The sequence below is a fragment of the Anser anser genome (genome assembly GCF_964211835.1).
Source record: "Anser anser genome assembly, chromosome: Z".
Classification (NCBI taxonomy): domain Eukaryota; kingdom Metazoa; phylum Chordata; class Aves; order Anseriformes; family Anatidae; genus Anser; species Anser anser.
Window position 1 is genome coordinate 79,337,941 of NC_139723.1, and position 15,789 is coordinate 79,353,729.

Below are 15,789 nucleotides of genomic sequence, written 5' to 3' on the forward strand. Positions count from 1 at the left end.
TGGCTGTGGGAGGGGGGTCTGTATGTGCCATGGCTGTGGGAGGGAGGTCCGTGGCAGGACCTTGCACATTTTGCCCTATGGCACGTCGTTGTTGTTCAAAGAGCAGGAGGAAGGGAGCTGTTGTCCAAATCTGCGGCCCCGGGAAAGGTATCTGAAGTGAAGAGAATACGAAGTATTTGTGTCTGTCGTCTGGCTCTTGAGTGAGCGACCCGCAGGTCCGAGTGATGCAGCAAGCAGCACGGGGACACGGTGTGCAGGAGGGTGCTGTGCCCCATCTGCAGAGCATGCAGCTGAACGCCGAGCGAGGTGGCACGTCTTTTTCTTTGGTGCTGCCTGAGCGTGGAGCAGTTGTGGAGGCCCTGGGGAAGAGGATTTGGGGCTGGCCCCCGCACGCTGGAGCAGCCTTCTGCTCCCACCCCACCCCGAGCCTGCCATGAGGGAGGGAGGGAGGGAAGGGGAGATGGCCCCGTGTTTGAGTCCTTGTGTGGGGCTCGGTGCGGTGGTTGTGTGTGGAGGTGGGCTGCCCCCTTGGGAGGTTCTGTACTGGTGAGACAAGAGCCACTTGGAGGAGGTTTGTAGAAAAGGTGAAGTTTATTTGTTTTCAATAAATAGTTGAATAAATAGATAAATAGGAGGCGGGAGGGAGGGAGGTGCGCGTGTGGGGCTCCTCTTAGCGCATGGCGCGGGTGAGGCGGTGGATGCGCTGGAAGCAGGCGTGAGCCTCGAGGCGGACGTGGTCCCAGGCGCAGGGGCTGTAGGTGTGGTTCTGGAGGAAGTGTTGGATGCAGCCGAAGTACTTGTTGATGCCGAGGTGAAGGTTGCGGGGCCCTCGCCTGTGGAAGCGCGTGGCGTCGGCTGGGAAGCAGCGCTCGAGGTGGTGGATGTGGTGCTGGAGCTGGTTGAGGAGGTCGCGGCGTGCGGTGTGGAGCCAGTGCGCGGGGGTGCTGGGGCTGCTGAGGGTGTCGAAGAGGTGCTGGAGGAGGTGGAGGGCGGCGTGTGCGGCTTGCTGTGTGTCGTTGGTGTCCAGGAGGGTGTCCGGGAAGGAGCAAGGCGCGTGTTGGTGCGGGCAGGGCTGCGTGGGGCTGGGAGCCATGTCGCGGAGGAGCTGGAGGCTGTCCCAGGGGAAGGCGCTGTCGTGGAGGCGCAGGGGGCTGCAGGAGAAGGCGTCGGCGGGAGGCGTGAGGAGGAGCAGGAGCGCCAGGGCGCTGTGGATGGCTGTTGGTGGTGGGGCTGCGGGCCCAGGCATGGTGGGTGTTGGGTCGCGCTGGGCAGGAGCCTGTTGGGGCTGGGTGGTGGTGCGGGTGGTGGCAGTGCTCGGGGTGCTGCCGTGTGTCGGGCTTTATGCGGTGCGGCATCTCTCTTTCCCTTCGTCGCTTTCTGGTTGGTGAGAGTTTCCGGCTGTGGTTTTCAGTTTTGGTGGTTGTGGTGTGTGGGGAAGTGCGTTGTTGGGGTGGCCCTGAGCGTGGTGCGGGTGCTGGAGGTCCTTGGCTGGTGTTTTGGCTGTTGTTTTTAGGGGGTATTGGGAGGCGGGGGATGTGAAAGTGGCGGGGAGAAGGTGCTGCGGAAGGTGTGCCGCAGATGTGGTTCTTTTTTCTATTTCTGGTTTCTATTTTGGCCTGTAGGGGGATCTTTTTGTCGTAGCTTCATTGAAATTTCTCTTTCTGCCCAAGTCCACTTTCGCTATGCAATCCCGTAGCGTTAGGTTGTCGTCTTTGTACTATTAATGTGTTGCGTGTGTTTTCCCTTGTATGTGTTGATGTTTCTATTTGTGTTTTCCAAGGACTGCGAAGCGATGTTCTTCGAAGGAGCCTAAGGGAGGTGTCTGGTGTCCCCATTGCTTCGTGGTGGTTGTTTGAGAGGAGATGGGTGTGGGTGTAGGTCCTCGGTCCCTGAATGTCTCTGTATGAGGAGCTCCTAGAGGCTTAAGCGTTTGAAGCTGCTGTGAGCATTTAGGACAGGCGTTTGCTTTGGGGAAAAAGGAAGAAGGGGGGTTTCTTCTTGCGAGCTGGGTGTGTGTTGCCATTCGCATGGCCTCAGGCACCAAGTCTTGTGGTTGTTGCTTTCTGTTCCTTGTGAGCCGTGGCACGTGGAGAGAAGGTATAGTGCCCATCAGCTGTTTGTATGGCAAGGGTGTTGTTTTTGGGATGGGCTGAGCCCTGTTCCCTTTGTTATTTCTCTTACGTGGGAAGAGGTGAAGGAGGAGGCTTCCTGAGATCCTAGAATTTTTGGATGGTTGGGGTTAGAAAGGACCTTAAAGGTCACCCGGTCCCAACCCACTGCCATGGTCTGGGGCACCTCCCTCCAGACCTGGTGCCGAAAACGCCATCCAGCCTGGACTTGAGCACTGCCAGGGACGGGGCATTCCCAGCTTCTTTGGGCAGCGTGTGCCGGTGCCTCACCAGCGTTATAGTAAAGGATTTCTTTGGAAAGTGTAACGTAAATGTACCCTCTTTTAGTGGAAAGCCATTATCTGGCGTCCTCTCCCTCCACCCTCACAGAGTGAGTCCCTCCCCACCTTTCTCTTAGGTTCCCCCTAGTTACGGGAAGGTCACTAGCAGGTCTGTATGTGCCATGGCTGTGGGAGGGGGGTCTGTATGTGCCATGGCTGTGGGAGGGGGGTCTGTATGTGCCATGGCTGTGGGAGGGGGGTCTGTATGTGCCATGGCTGTGGGAGGGGGGTCTGTATGTGCCATGGCTGTGGGAGGGGGGTCTGTATGTGCCATGGCTGTGGGAGGGGGGTCTGTATGTGCCATGGCTGTGGGAGGGGGGTCTGTATGTGCCATGGCTGTGGGAGGGGGGTCTGTATGTGCCATGGCTGTGGGAGGGAGGTCCGTGGCAGGACCTTGCACATTTTGCCCTATGGCACGTCGTTGTTGTTCAAAGAGCAGGAGGAAGGGAGCTGTTGTCCAAATCTGCGGCCCCGGGAAAGGTATCTGAAGTGAAGAGAATACGAAGTATTTGTGTCTGTCGTCTGGCTCTTGAGTGAGCGACCCGCAGGTCCGAGTGATGCAGCAAGCAGCACGGGGACACGGTGTGCAGGAGGGTGCTGTGCCCCATCTGCAGAGCATGCAGCTGAACGCCGAGCGAGGTGGCACGTCTTTTTCTTTGGTGCTGCCTGAGCGTGGAGCAGTTGTGGAGGCCCTGGGGAAGAGGATTTGGGGCTGGCCCCCGCACGCTGGAGCAGCCTTCTGCTCCCACCCCACCCCGTGCCAGCCCGAGCTGCCATGAGTGAGGGAGGGAAGGGGAGATGGCCCCGTGTTTGAGTCCTTGTGTGGGGCTCGGTGCGGTGGTTGTGTGTGGAGGTGGGCTGCCCCCTTGGGAGGTTCTGTACTGGTGAGACAAGAGCCACTTGGAGGAGGTTTGTAGAAAAGGTGAAGTTTATTTGCTTTCAATAAATAGTTGAATAAATAGATAAATAGGAGGCGGGAGGGAGGGAGGTGCGCGTGTGGGGCTCCTCTTAGCGCATGGCGCGGGTGAGGCGGTGGATGCGCTGGAAGCAGGCGTGAGCCTCGAGGCGGACGTGGTCCCAGGCGCAGGGGCTGTAGGTGTGGTTCTGGAGGAAGTGTTGGATGCAGCCGAAGTACTTGTTGATGCCGAGGTGAAGGTTGCGGGGCCCTCGCCTGTGGAAGCGCGTGGCGTCGGCTGGGAAGCAGCGCTCGAGGTGGTGGATGTGGTGCTGGAGCTGGTTGAGGAGGTCGCGGCGTGCGGTGTGGAGCCAGTGCGCGGGGGTGCTGGGGCTGCTGAGGGTGTCGAAGAGGTGCTGGAGGAGGTGGAGGGCGGCGTGTGCGGCTTGCTGTGTGTCGTTGGTGTCCAGGAGGGTGTCCGGGAAGGAGCAAGGCGCGTGTTGGTGCGGGCAGGGCTGCGTGGGGCTGGGAGCCATGTCGCGGAGGAGCTGGAGGCTGTCCCAGGGGAAGGCGCTGTCGTGGAGGCGCAGGGGGCTGCAGGAGAAGGCGTCGGCGGGAGGCGTGAGGAGGAGCAGGAGCGCCAGGGCGCTGTGGATGGCTGTTGGTGGTGGGGCTGCGGGCCCAGGCATGGTGGGTGTTGGGTCGCGCTGGGCAGGAGCCTGTTGGGGCTGGGTGGTGGTGCGGGTGGTGGCAGTGCTCGGGGTGCTGCCGTGTGTCGGGCTTTATGCGGTGCGGCATCTCTCTTTCCCTTCGTCGCTTTCTGGTTGGTGAGAGTTTCCGGCTGTGGTTTTCAGTTTTGGTGGTTGTGGTGTGTGGGGAAGTGCGTTGTTGGGGTGGCCCTGAGCGTGGTGCGGGTGCTGGAGGTCCTTGGCTGGTGTTTTTTGTTGAGGTGGTGGGTAATCTGTCCTTAGTGTTTGTGTGGGGGATGTGAAAGTGGTGGGAAGAGGGTGCTGGCGCAGCTGTGTTGCGGATGTGCTTTTCTTTGTGTTTCCCTTTTGGCCTTGAGGGAGAGTAGTTGAGTACTCCCCAAGATCGCTCTTCCTCCCTAGGTCCGCTTTCCCTATGTCATGCCCTAGTGTTGGGTCTGGGTTTTTTCTTTGTGGTCTTATTTTGCCTGTCTGTTGCATTTTACTTTCAGCGCAGTCGTTCATGGCAGGTTTAGAGGTGTTTCTGGAGGCAGGGGTGTTGTGAGCTGCTCGGTCCTACTGCGGTTCTGTGGTCAGGTATCGTTGGAGGAGATGTGTCCCTCGTCTTCCTGTGCTTTGAATGTCTGTCTGGATGGAGCTTCCCAAAGCTTGTCTGCTGCTTGTCCCTGTGTCGGATCACCCGTGTCTTGGGTTTGTGTGCGTTTTGTTTTTGGATGAAGAGGAACTTTATGGTAGCGTTTCCTGCAAATGAAGGGACCCCCAAGGGTCATGGAATCATAGAGTTTGGGGAAGACGTCTAAGATCATCTAGTTGAACCATTAATCTTGAATTAGAGTCCAGCAGTAACCCTTGTCATTACGTCCTGAATGTACGCGTTTCTCGAAGATCTCCAGGGATACTGACTCAACCATTTTGCCGGACAGCCTATCCCAATGCTGCCCAACCGTTTCAGTCATGAAATTTCTCCTCGTCTCCAGGCTAGACCTCTGCTGGTGAACCGAACCGTAAGGCCCTTTTCCCTCTTAGTGCTGTGGAGGAGAGCCCCGTTCTCCACCTTGCAACGCAACGTCCCTTAAGTTATTTGTGAAGTACAGCAAGGTCTCCCCTGAGCCCTCTTTCGTACAAGGGTGGGGGGGGACACAGGGTCCCTGTGCCCCCCTCATAAGACTTGTTGTCTAGACCGTTCCCTAGCGTTGTTGCGCTAACTCATCAAGTCCATCTCGTGTCTCCAGAGAGGACACTGCATTGGCCGTGGTGCTGTGCGTGCCTCCCTGCGAGGGGAGTGTTGTGGTTGACGGGAGGTTGTCTGCAGTGGTGGTGTGGTTGAAGGCAGGGTGTGCAAGCGGTGGGGCAGAGGCCGCGAGAGCGGTTGTGGTGTGGGTGTGTGAGGGTTTCCCTTTATTCCTTGAGGAGTGCTATCATGCTTTTCTTTTGCCCTTCAGAATTGCCTTTCTGAGCATGTGCTTTTGTTGTGTGAAGGCCGGTTGCTGGTCGTATTGGGTTTGGTTTTTGGTCTGTCTTTCCCCTTTGTTTTGGTATTAGTTCTTTGTGAAGCAGTAGAATGGCAAGGAGCTCTTTCCTCTGTCCTGGCATGTAGGCGTTGGTTGGTCCTTGTGGGACGAAGGCTGTCAAGAAGGCTGTGAAGGTGTCAGGAGGCAAGAAGAATTGTAGAACCATGTTATATTGTGAGTGTGAAGGGACCCTCAGGGATCACGGAGTCCAAGTCCCGGGTCCATGGTGGAGGAGCCAAGAACCAAACTGTATTTGTGAGAGCCTTGTCCAAGCACTCCTTGAGCTCCGGGAGGGTTTGGTGCCGTGACCATCTCCCTGTGGAGCGTGTTCCAGTGTCCAGCTACCTTGACTGGGAAGAACCTTTTCCTAAGAGGCAGGGTGACCCTCCCCTGTCCCAGCTCCATGGCGTTCCCTGGGGTCCTGTCGCTGTCCCCAGAGAGCAGAGCTCAGCGCCTGCCCCTCTGCTCCCTCATGAGGGAGCTGTAGGCCGGCATGAGGCGTCCCCTCCGTCTCCTCTATTGTTGGCTGCAGGAAGTGAGGGACCTCATCTACTGCTCACTCGTCTTGCTCTCCGGACCTTTCACAGTCTCCGTTTCCCTCCTTTGGAAGTTCTCCAATGGCTTTATGCCCTTGTTTTGTGGTACCCAGAAGCGTAGGGGGTGCTCGAGGTGAGGCTGCCCCAGAGCAGAGTGGGACAGTCCCTTCCCTCGCTGGGCCTGAGGCCGCCCAGGATACGGCTGTCCCTTTTGTCTGCCAGGGCGTGCTGCTGGCTCATGTTGCGCTTGGTGTTGACCCAAATGCTGAGATGTGTTTCTGTGGGGCCGCTGTCTGGCCTGTGTTCCTCCCGTGTGCAGGTGAAGGCAGGGTTGCCCCGTCCCCGGTGCAGCCCAGTGCAGCGCTTGCTGTTGGTGCGCGTGAGGTGGTTGGTGAGTGCCCAGCCCTCTGGTTTGCCAAGGGCTCCGTGCAAGGGCTCTGTGTCCTCGCGGGAGTCCGCGCCTCTTGCGAGTGTAGCGGTGTTCGCTAAGTGACGTGTTCTGCCTTTGAGTCCTTCATCCAGGTTTTTTGTGAAGGCATTAAAGAGCCCTGTCCCTAAAATGGTGGGCTAGGGCATGCCGTTAGTGACTGGCTGCCAGCCTGCTGTAACCCCGTTTAGCGTAAGCCGCTGAGGCCGCCTCGTCTGGTGGTTGTTTTCCCATCGTGCTGTGTAGTTGATGAGCTGTTTGCTGTCCGTTTTGTCCAGAAGGGTACTGTGAGAGGAAGTACGAAAGCTTTGGTAGAATCACACAGAATCACAAAATACGAGGGATTGGAAGGGACCTTGGCCAATCATCCAGTCTGTTCCCACTGCCAGAGCAGGAAGACTTAGATGACGTCGCACAAGAACGCATCCAGGCAGGTTTTGAATGCCTCCAGAGAAGGGGACTCCACAACTCCCGTGGTCAGCCTGTTCCAGTGTTCTCTCACCCTCACCGTGAAACACGTTTTGTCTCATACTTACACAGAACATGAGGTGTAACCTGAGTATTGCAGCTTGCACGCATTGCTTCTTGTCCTATCTTTAGATGTCAGAGAGAAGAACCTGTCTCCGTCCTCCTGACACTCATCCTTTACACATCGAGGTGACCCCTGAGTCTCGTGCTCTCCAAGCTAAAGAGACCCAGCTCCCTCAGCCGTTCGTCGTAAGGGAGATGCTCCACTCCCTTCCTCATCCTCGTGGCTCTGCGCGGGACTCTCTCAAGCAGTTCCGTGTCCTTAGTGAAGTAAGGGTCTGAGAACTGGAGACGATATTCCAGATGCGGTCTCAGCAGGGCAGAGTAGAGGGGAAGGAGAGGCTGTCTTAACGTAATAACCACAGCCCTTGTAATCCACCCCAGGATGCCATTGGCCTTCTTAGCCACGAGCGCACAGAGCTGGCTCCTGGTCATCGTGCTGTCCACCAGGAGCCCCGGGTCCGTTTCCCCTTTGCTGCCGTCCAGCAGGACGGTCCCCAAGGCATCGTGGTGTCTGGAGTTGTGCTTGCCCAGATGCAGGACTCTACACTTGCCCTTGTTATATTTCATTAAATTTCTCCGTGCAGTGTAAAAAGATGACGTTGGGTGGTGTCCCTTGGTGAGGTAGGAGGGTACCGTTGTCCTGAGAGGAGAAGCTTGAGTCAAAGAGGAGATTCCTCTCGTGCAGCTGTGTTGGCTGTGACCAGGGAGTGTGTCATGCCCGTGAGCGTGCAGTGTGCGTGGTCAGGCGCGAAGGCCACGTTGATCCTGGGCCGTGTGGGTGGGAGAGCGGTCAGCGGGCTGTGAAGGGGCTGGTTGGCTGAGGAGCGGTGTGCCTGGCGAGGTCATCAGCGGTGTGGTGGAGGGAGGGGTTTGTGGTCGCTGAAGCTGTGGAGGTGGTAGGAGAGGAGTGGAGCGAGAGCGAGCTGTGCATGCTGATGGAGGCTGAGAGAAGGAGAGAGGTGCTGGGTGCGTGGGGGTGGTAGCTGCGAGGGTGTGCGTGGGGAGAGAGAGAGAGAGGGGCTGTTGGCAGAGGTGCCCCGGGACGGGACGGGAGAGGGGTGATGGAGACGAGTTTGGTTGGTGGGGTTGTCCCGAGGTGGTTGAGTGGAAGCGCCTGAGCACTTGAGGGCTAAGCAGAAGTGTAAGGCTGGAGATGAGGGCATTATCCAGATGCCCTCAGGCCAGCGAGAGGGATGCTCTAGGACTGGTCAGGTTCTTACAAAAGGTCTTTATTTCCTTTGCATAAATAGTTAATAAATAGACGACAAGCTTGGTTGAAATAAATAGTTAAATAAGGAGGTGGTGGGTGGTGGTGGTCTGTGGGCTCTGGTCAGTTCTTGTCAGCGTCCCAGTGTGGTGGGCGAAGGGAGGCGTGAGGGCAGAGGTGCGCGTGTGGGGCTCCTCTTAGCGCATGGCGCGGGTGAGGCGGTGGATGCGCTGGAAGCAGGCGTGAGCCTCGAGGCGGACGTGGTCCCAGGCGCAGGGGCTGTAGGTGTGGTTCTGGAGGAAGTGTTGGATGCAGCCGAAGTACTTGTTGATGCCGAGGTGAAGGTTGCGGGGCCCTCGCCTGTGGAAGCGCGTGGCGTCGGCTGGGAAGCAGCGCTCGAGGTGGTGGATGTGGTGCTGGAGCTGGTTGAGGAGGTCGCGGCGTGCGGTGTGGAGCCAGTGCGCGGGGGTGCTGGGGCTGCTGAGGGTGTCGAAGAGGTGCTGGAGGAGGTGGAGGGCGGCGTGTGCGGCTTGCTGTGTGTCGTTGGTGTCCAGGAGGGTGTCCAGGAAGGAGCAAGGCGCGTGTTGGTGCGGGCAGGGCTGCGTGGGGCTGGGAGCCATGTCGCGGAGGAGCTGGAGGCTGTCCCAGGGGAAGGCGCTGTCGTGGAGGCGCAGGGGGCTGCAGGAGAAGGCGTCGGCGGGAGGCGTGAGGAGGAGCAGGAGCGCCAGGGCGCTGTGGATGGCTGTTGGTGGTGGGGCTGCGGGCCCAGGCATGGTGGGTGTTGGGTCGCGCTGGGCAGGAGCCTGTTGGGGCTGGGTGGTGGTGCGGGTGGTGGCAGTGCTCGGGGTGCTGCCGTGTGTCGGGCTTTATGCGGTGCGGCATCTCTCTTTCCCTTCGTCGCTTTCTGGTTGGTGAGAGTTTCCGGCTGTGGTTTTCAGTTTTGGTGGTTGTGGTGTGTGGGGAAGTGCGTTGTTGGGGTGGCCCTGAGCGTGGTGCGGGTGCTGGAGGTCCTTGGCTGGTGTTTTTTGTTGAGGTGGTGGGTAATCTGTCCTTAGTGTTTGTGTGGGGGATGTGAAAGTGGTGGGAAGAGGGTGGCTGTGGAGCTCTGTCTGAGAGAACTTTTTATGGCTTCCCTTTTTCTTCCTCTTTGGTATGTCTTTTTTCCGGTAAAGTTTCCCATGCGTCTCAAGTGTTTATATTTTTCGTTTTTGAAATGGTAGTAGTTTTTGTGTGTTTTTTTAGGTTTCGTATTTGTCTTTTTTTTTGGTAAGAATTCATCGTTGCTTTTTATGTTTTGGAATATTTTGAAAATGATACTGGCAGTGTGCCTGGGTGGCCAACAAGGCTGGTGGCATCCTGGCTTGTATTAGGAATAGTATGGCCAGCAGGAGCAGGGAGGTCATCGTCCCCCTGTACTCTGCTATGGTGAGGCCACACCTCGAGTCCTGTGTTCAGTTTTGGTCCCCTCAGTACAAGAGAGACATCAAGGCCCTGGAGTGTGCCCAGAGAAGGGCTGTGAAGCTGGTGAACTGCCTGGACCACAAGTGTTAATGAGGAGTGGCTGAGGGAACTGGGGTTTTTTCTTCTCGAGAAGAGGAGGCTCAGGGCAGAGCTTATGGCTCTCTACAGCAACCTGAAAGGAAGGTGTGGGGAGCTGCAGGTCTGCCTCTTCCCACAGATAAGTAGCGGTAGGACAAGAGAGAATAGCCTCAAGTTGTGCCAGGGAAGGTTTAGGTTGGAAATTCTGAGACATTTCCTCTCTGAAATAGTGGTCAGGTGTTGGATTGGGTTGCCCAGGGAGGTGGTGGCATCACTGTCCCTGGGGGTGTTTTAGGAAAGTTTGGACGTGGTGCTTAGGGTCAGGGTTTAGTGGGTGACATTGGGGGTAGGGGGTTGGTTAGAGCAGATGATCTTGGAGGTCTTTTCCAGCCTTAATGATCCTGTAACTCTATGAATCTCAGGAGCTCTCCAGCATGGCTTGTCCTTAAGGTGGTGGCTTTTGTTTGTAGGTTCGAATGAGTTTGACTGATGGAGTTCTTGCAGTGTTTGGTCTTGCCTTTCTTCTCTTTAAACGCTTTTAAAATTTCTGAGGAGTCTGTTTTGAGGTGTTTCATGTTCAGTGATGGAGTGCCAGGCAAGAATATTTTACTACAGTTTTGCTGCTTTTGTCAGTTGAGTAAATTTTCATTGAAAGTGTCTCAATGTGCTGTGTGAAAGAAAAGTCTTATCATTAGCAGTTGCTTTTTTTTCAGTTTTAGGTTTTCTTGCCTGGTAAAAATGATGTTTTCTTTGCAATTGTCTTGTACTATTGGAACTTCTCTGTTTCTCTGTTTCCGTGTTTTTTAATGACTCAGTGTATCATTTCTTTTCATGTTTTGAAATTCTGGTATGATGTATTTTGGAAGAAGTCTTTCGAGATCCTGAGTGCAATCTTGTGCTGAGGGTAGTTTCCCTGAGTTTCCTGAGGGACTTATTGAATGAAACTGTTGAGCATCTCTAGGGATGGACATTCTGTGACCTCCCTGGTCCCTTTTTTGGTATTGTATTACATTAAAGATAAAGATAATACTTTTCTTTCAGTTTTGGAAGTTTGAAATTCGTGTTTGAATTTCCTGCATTTCTCTCATGTTCTGTTCTTCTGAGGAGGGTTGCTCTCTGCAGCTACGTCACAAGACAGTCAGTCAGGTCCCCCTGTCTGGGATCGCACGGTACTTCTGATTAGGAGTAACATGAGGAGGACTGTGGTATGACCAGGAGCTGGAGGCTGCTGCGGGAGGGCTCGTGCTGTGCGCCTGAGTACATTTTTTCCTTTGCTTCTCAGTTGCAAGTGACATCTCTGTTTGCTTTTGCCCAGAGCAGTATCTTTGCAGTAGTGGTATGTTGGAGGTGGTGTGACAGCATGGAGAATGGCCTCTTTCCCCTCTCCAGGAGGAGCCTGGAGGTACTGGGCATTGCTGCTGTCTTGCCCTGGCTTGTGGGGGTAAAGCACCTGGGGCAGTGGTTTTTGGGGTGGTGGTCAGGTTAAAGGAGCAGCTGGTGGTATGTGGGATGCTGTACTGTTCTGTGCTGACTGGGTTGGACTGTCTTGGGTGGCGGTGTTGGAGGATGCTGCTGTCTGCTTACTAAGGTTGTGTTGGGATGAAGAAGTGCAAGACTGTGGTGGCTGTAGGAGAACAACGAGCAGTTCCTGAGCATCTGATAGGTTTTTTTTTTTGTGGCTTTTTGGTGTTCCTGTATGTTGTTGGTTAGCACTGAGGTGCAGCTTCTTGCCCAGATTTCCACAGGCCTTGCTTGGTCCCCCCTTTCCTCTGTGAGGTACTCTTTGTCCATGCCTCCCTCTTTAGCCCCAGGCAGCCCCATGGCATCGCTAGAAGGTTGATCGTGTTGGGGTGTTGGTCTTGGGGTGCACATGAAGGTGGCTTTCACACCTTGGCAGTGGGAGAGGACTGGGAAGGGAGCAGGTGGGTGGTGGCAGATGAGAAGTGTGTGGCACGGGTGCCATGTTTTCAGGGCAGGCATGCACCATTAGGGTCTGGTGTTGGCGGGAGATGCCCGTGGGCTTGGTGGGTTCAGGAGAGATGCTGCTCCCCGGCAGCCCTGTGGTAGCAGTCAGCAGCCGAGAGCCCTCAACCAGTGACAAAGGCCATCAGTGGGACAGGCTGCAGGAGGCAAGGCTCTGCTGGCCTCAGGGAGCTCGCCTGTGCCCGTGGGGCCCGTGAGAGATGACCACGACTTCTCGTCTTTTTTATAAAATATAAAATCTTTATTTCCAGAAAAAGAGTGAATAAATACTAAGTGCAAATAAATAAGGATGAATAAATAAATTAAAAAGGGGGGGATAAATAAACAAAGGCGTGATAAATAAAGTTCTGCAATAAATAGTCATCAACATGTCCAAGTCCCCACAGTGCCCATCGACACCTTCCTCTTCCGTCAGGGGAGGTCGCAGTCCAGAGAGGCAACACAGTCCCATGGGTAATAAATTCTTCGCCTGTCAACATCGCATCACGGCTGTCCCCCAGCTGTGTGACATAGCTGTGTCTTCCCCATTCCCTTGCAGTGAAGTGTCCGTGGTGCGCACCACATGGCTGGATGCGCTGTGCCGCAGCCAGGACCGGGCCTGGCCTCGGTGCAGTCACGGCTGTTTCCCCGCCGCTGTGGGCTTGTGGCTGGAGGAGGGCCGAGCAGTGCTGAGCCGACCCAGTCTGTGCTGCAGCTGCTGCCTCTTGCTCGGTGTCCACTGGCGTTGGCTGGGGACAGTTGTAAGGCGCAGATGGCTTTGGGAGAGGCTGGGAAATGCTCGGCTCTTCATCCGCCGTATCAGTGTGTCCAGGCGCTGGAAGCAGGTGTGAGCCTCGAGGCGGACGTGGTGCCAGGCGCAGGGGCTGTAGGTGTGGTTCTGGAGGAAGTGTTGGATGCTCCTGAAGTACTTGCTGATGCTGAGGTGAAAGTTGCGGGGCCCTCGCCTGTGGAAGCGCGTGGCGTCGGCTGGGAAGCAGCGCTCAAGGTGGTGGATGTAGTGGTTGAGCTTGTTGAGGAGGTCGTGGCGTGCGGTGTCGAGCCAGTGCACAGGGATTCTCGGACTGCTGAGGATGTTGAAGAGGTGGTGGAGGAGATAGAGGATGGTGTGTGCGGCTTGCTGTGTGTCGTTGGTGTCCAGGAGGGTCTCCGGGAAGTGAAAAAGCGCGTGTTGGTGCGGGCAGGGCTGCGTGGGGCTGGGAGCCATGTCGCGGAGGAGCTGGAGGCTGTCCCAGGGGAAGGCGCTGTCGTGGAGGCGCAGGGGGCTGCAGGAGAAGGCGTTGGCGAGAGGCATGAGGAGGAGCAGGAGCGCCAGGGCGCTGTGGATGGCTGTTGGTGGTGGGGCTGCGGGCCCAGGCATGGTGGGTGTTGGGTCGCGCTGGGCAGGAGCCTGTTGGGGCTGGGTGGTGGTGCGGGTGGTGGCAGTGCTCGGGGTGCTGCCGTGTGTCGGGCTTTATGCTGTACTGCATCTTTCCTTTCATCATCATCATCCAGAGAGAATTCCCCTGTTTCCGTTTTCAGTTTTGGTTTCTGTTTGCCTTTTTTCTTCAGTCTTCTGTGGAGCCAGCTGAGGTGTGCCCTCGTGCTGCAGGCAGGGGCAGCACACATCTTTCCCAGCGGTGCTGTAGGGGTGCTGGGGTGCCCCGGTTGCGGGTCAGGCTGGCTGTGGGCCAATGTGGCTGGGTGGGGGATGTTAAAGTGCTGTGGCAGAAGCAGTTGGGGCAGCTGGGCTGCAGAATTGTTTCAGGGTTTCCCTTTTGTTGCTTTCATGGACTGTTTTGCTTATGCTTTATTTTCAGGTTTCCTTGCCTACCCAAATCAATTTTTCATATATAATGCTCCGATACTCTTTGTATTTCTGTTTATGTATGTTTCCCTTTATTTGCTTTTTGTTGTTTACAATTTTTTTAAGGATTTCAAACAGTCTTTTTTCTTGCCTTTTCTATAACATCTTTGTTGATATAAAAGCGTTGCTGGTAGAACAGATTCTCCTTTTGCAAAAATCTTGTAGACTATCCATTCTTGTGACCACCCTATGCCCCCCAGTGTTTTGTCCTCGGTGTGTTGAACTTTCTGGATAAATGCCTGAATATGAGAGGTTTTGCTGTCAGCTGTTCATGTGGTCATTCTGCTTCTTGCATCTTTTTTTTTAATGTTGTGTTTTGAATTTGAAGAATTTTGTACTAAGAATTTTATCAGGACAGGTGGTAATGTTGGTGTTTGAGGTGCCAGTCTGTTTACATCTAGAAAGTGAAAGTGGGCAGAGGTCCAGGAGCAGTTGTCGTCATGGTCTGGCAGCAAGAGGCATTGATCTGACCAGAACTGGGGTTTCCCATTTTTCTTTTTCTTTTTGGGCATACTTTTAAAAATCCAACTCCATTTCTTCATGCGCATGTCGGTACTGTAAATTCTGACTTGGTGTTATTTGGGTATGTCACCTTGTCTGCTGCTGCCTTGTAGCTTGCCTGCATGGTAGCGGCCTTGGAAGTGGTGGTGGGACTTGAGCCTTAGCTGCTGGCTGTGATGCCAGTCGGAATAAGTGCAACTCTTAGACCCTGTTCTCATGTGAATTTGATTATACTTTGTGGAATTTATATAGGGAAAAATACTAGCATGTCTGTTATTTGTGGCATTTTCCTTGGCAGGAGAAGGAAGTGCTATTGATCTGCTAAGACTTTTAATAGGAAAGTGGTTGTGTTTTGTTAAGAGACTCCTGCTGGAGTTGATAAGACGGAATTACCTGGGAAGGAAAGGATGATGAAATACGGCACGGTTTCGAGTTACACAAAGTCCCCGGAATCTTAAGTCTTTGCCAGGTTATTTCATGTTGGGTGATGGAGGATGACGTGTATGGAACAAGGCAGTGAGAGACAGAATTGCAGCAAGGTGGAAGATGCAATTAAATCAGAGAAAGCATTTAAGGTGTCAGGGAATTTGCAGAGATGAGTGTGGAGGACGAGGATACTTTTCCAGTGCTGGAGCATGTATGGAAATGGGGAGAGGAGTGGTGAAGGCATTAACTAGCTCTGGGTGGTGAGGAGTAAGTGAACGTCAGGCGGAAAACTGCCTGGTGGAATACCAGCCCCACAGGTGGAGCTCACCCAGAGAGGGAAGGGCAACTTCTGCACCCCAACTGAAAATGAAATGTTGCTTTGTTTTTTGCTGGTGTGCTCTGTTATCTCAGAGTGCAAGCCTGCCAGAGTGAGGACTGTCTTCCTGTAGAGGACCTAGAAGAATATAGTCTAAGGCAGTGGTCTCCATCTCTTTTGATCATGCACCCCCATCACTTTGGGAAGGGGGTAAAGGGTTGATCACCCAGCCCCTTTTTTTATTTCATGTTATTAGCGGTACTAAAAAAATCTTCACGCACCCCAATGGGTTGTGTTGGGCACCCCACTTTGCAGTCCACAGATCTGTATGGTCTTCTGTGACATAGTTTAATCTTTTCTGTCATCAGGTAGTAACTCGTTTGCTCCAGTTTTCTTTCAAATTTGTTCTCTTTTTCTAGGTAATGCTTTTTCTTTTAGAGAACAGGGCATGGTACAAGACCTTTAGACTACATCCATGTTATTTTCATGGTCCTGGCCTGACTCCAAGTCTTTGGCACCCTGCAGGGTCTGTTGCTCTTCCAGGTGCAGTCTTGCTGGAAGATGACAGCTCTAAGCTGAGGGTTGGGTGAGAAGAGCTTTTAGTCATTGCCTTTGAGCAGAGGTGGATGCTCAGTGAGAAGTGACCTTCTACACCCTTAGATGTATCAGCAGGCTAAGCAGAAACTGCCATTACGAGATAAAATGATTGCAGACAATATCAAGTGTCCATAAAGGAGGTTTAGTTTGAAATTGAGGATCCTGGTAAATCTTCAGCTCTGTTGTAAGCTTGGGCAGAAGCTGACCTTATTAGCTTCCCTTATTCCTTGCTTTTAAAATTCTTGTTTTTATAAATCAGGGTGTGTAAGAGCTCTTCAGCTCTGTTATGGTTACAACTATTAATAAATGATGTCATCTTTG

General features: G+C 54.4%; 5 protein-coding genes across 13 annotated transcripts in view; 1 reads left to right on the top strand and 4 right to left on the bottom strand.

Annotated features, from left to right (window-relative positions):
• The window catches only part of UBAP2 (ubiquitin associated protein 2), a 123,299-nt gene that overhangs the window by 100,264 nt on the left and 7,246 nt on the right, over nt 1-15,789 (top strand). The gene's annotated exons all lie outside the window — the stretch shown is intronic.
• On the bottom strand, nt 12-2,593 carry LOC310889999 (interferon-like). The gene has a single exon (XM_083818361.1). The coding sequence runs from the start codon at nt 1,244-1,246 to the stop codon at nt 671-673; it is 576 nt and encodes a 191-aa protein (XP_083674487.1). The 5' UTR covers nt 1,247-2,593; the 3' UTR covers nt 12-670.
• LOC310889991 (interferon-like) lies at nt 2,811-4,041 on the bottom strand. The gene has a single exon (XM_083818353.1). The coding sequence runs from the start codon at nt 4,031-4,033 to the stop codon at nt 3,458-3,460; it is 576 nt and encodes a 191-aa protein (XP_083674479.1). The 5' UTR covers nt 4,034-4,041; the 3' UTR covers nt 2,811-3,457.
• On the bottom strand, nt 8,450-9,404 carry LOC310889992 (interferon-like). The gene has a single exon (XM_083818354.1). It carries the CDS (start codon nt 9,034-9,036, stop codon nt 8,461-8,463), a length of 576 nt encoding a protein of 191 aa, XP_083674480.1. The 5' UTR covers nt 9,037-9,404; the 3' UTR covers nt 8,450-8,460.
• On the bottom strand, nt 9,592-15,775 carry LOC310889987 (interferon-like). Its single transcript, XM_083818349.1, has one exon. The coding sequence runs from the start codon at nt 13,140-13,142 to the stop codon at nt 12,399-12,401; it is 744 nt and encodes a 247-aa protein (XP_083674475.1). The 5' UTR covers nt 13,143-15,775; the 3' UTR covers nt 9,592-12,398.

Coding starts and splice junctions, on each gene's coding strand:
- LOC310889987 (XM_083818349.1), bottom strand. CDS start 13,142: ATGCCTGGGCCCGCAGCCCCACCACCAACAGCCATCCACAGCGCCCTG.
- LOC310889999 (XM_083818361.1), bottom strand. CDS start 1,246: ATGCCTGGGCCCGCAGCCCCACCACCAACAGCCATCCACAGCGCCCTG.
- LOC310889992 (XM_083818354.1), bottom strand. CDS start 9,036: ATGCCTGGGCCCGCAGCCCCACCACCAACAGCCATCCACAGCGCCCTG.
- LOC310889991 (XM_083818353.1), bottom strand. CDS start 4,033: ATGCCTGGGCCCGCAGCCCCACCACCAACAGCCATCCACAGCGCCCTG.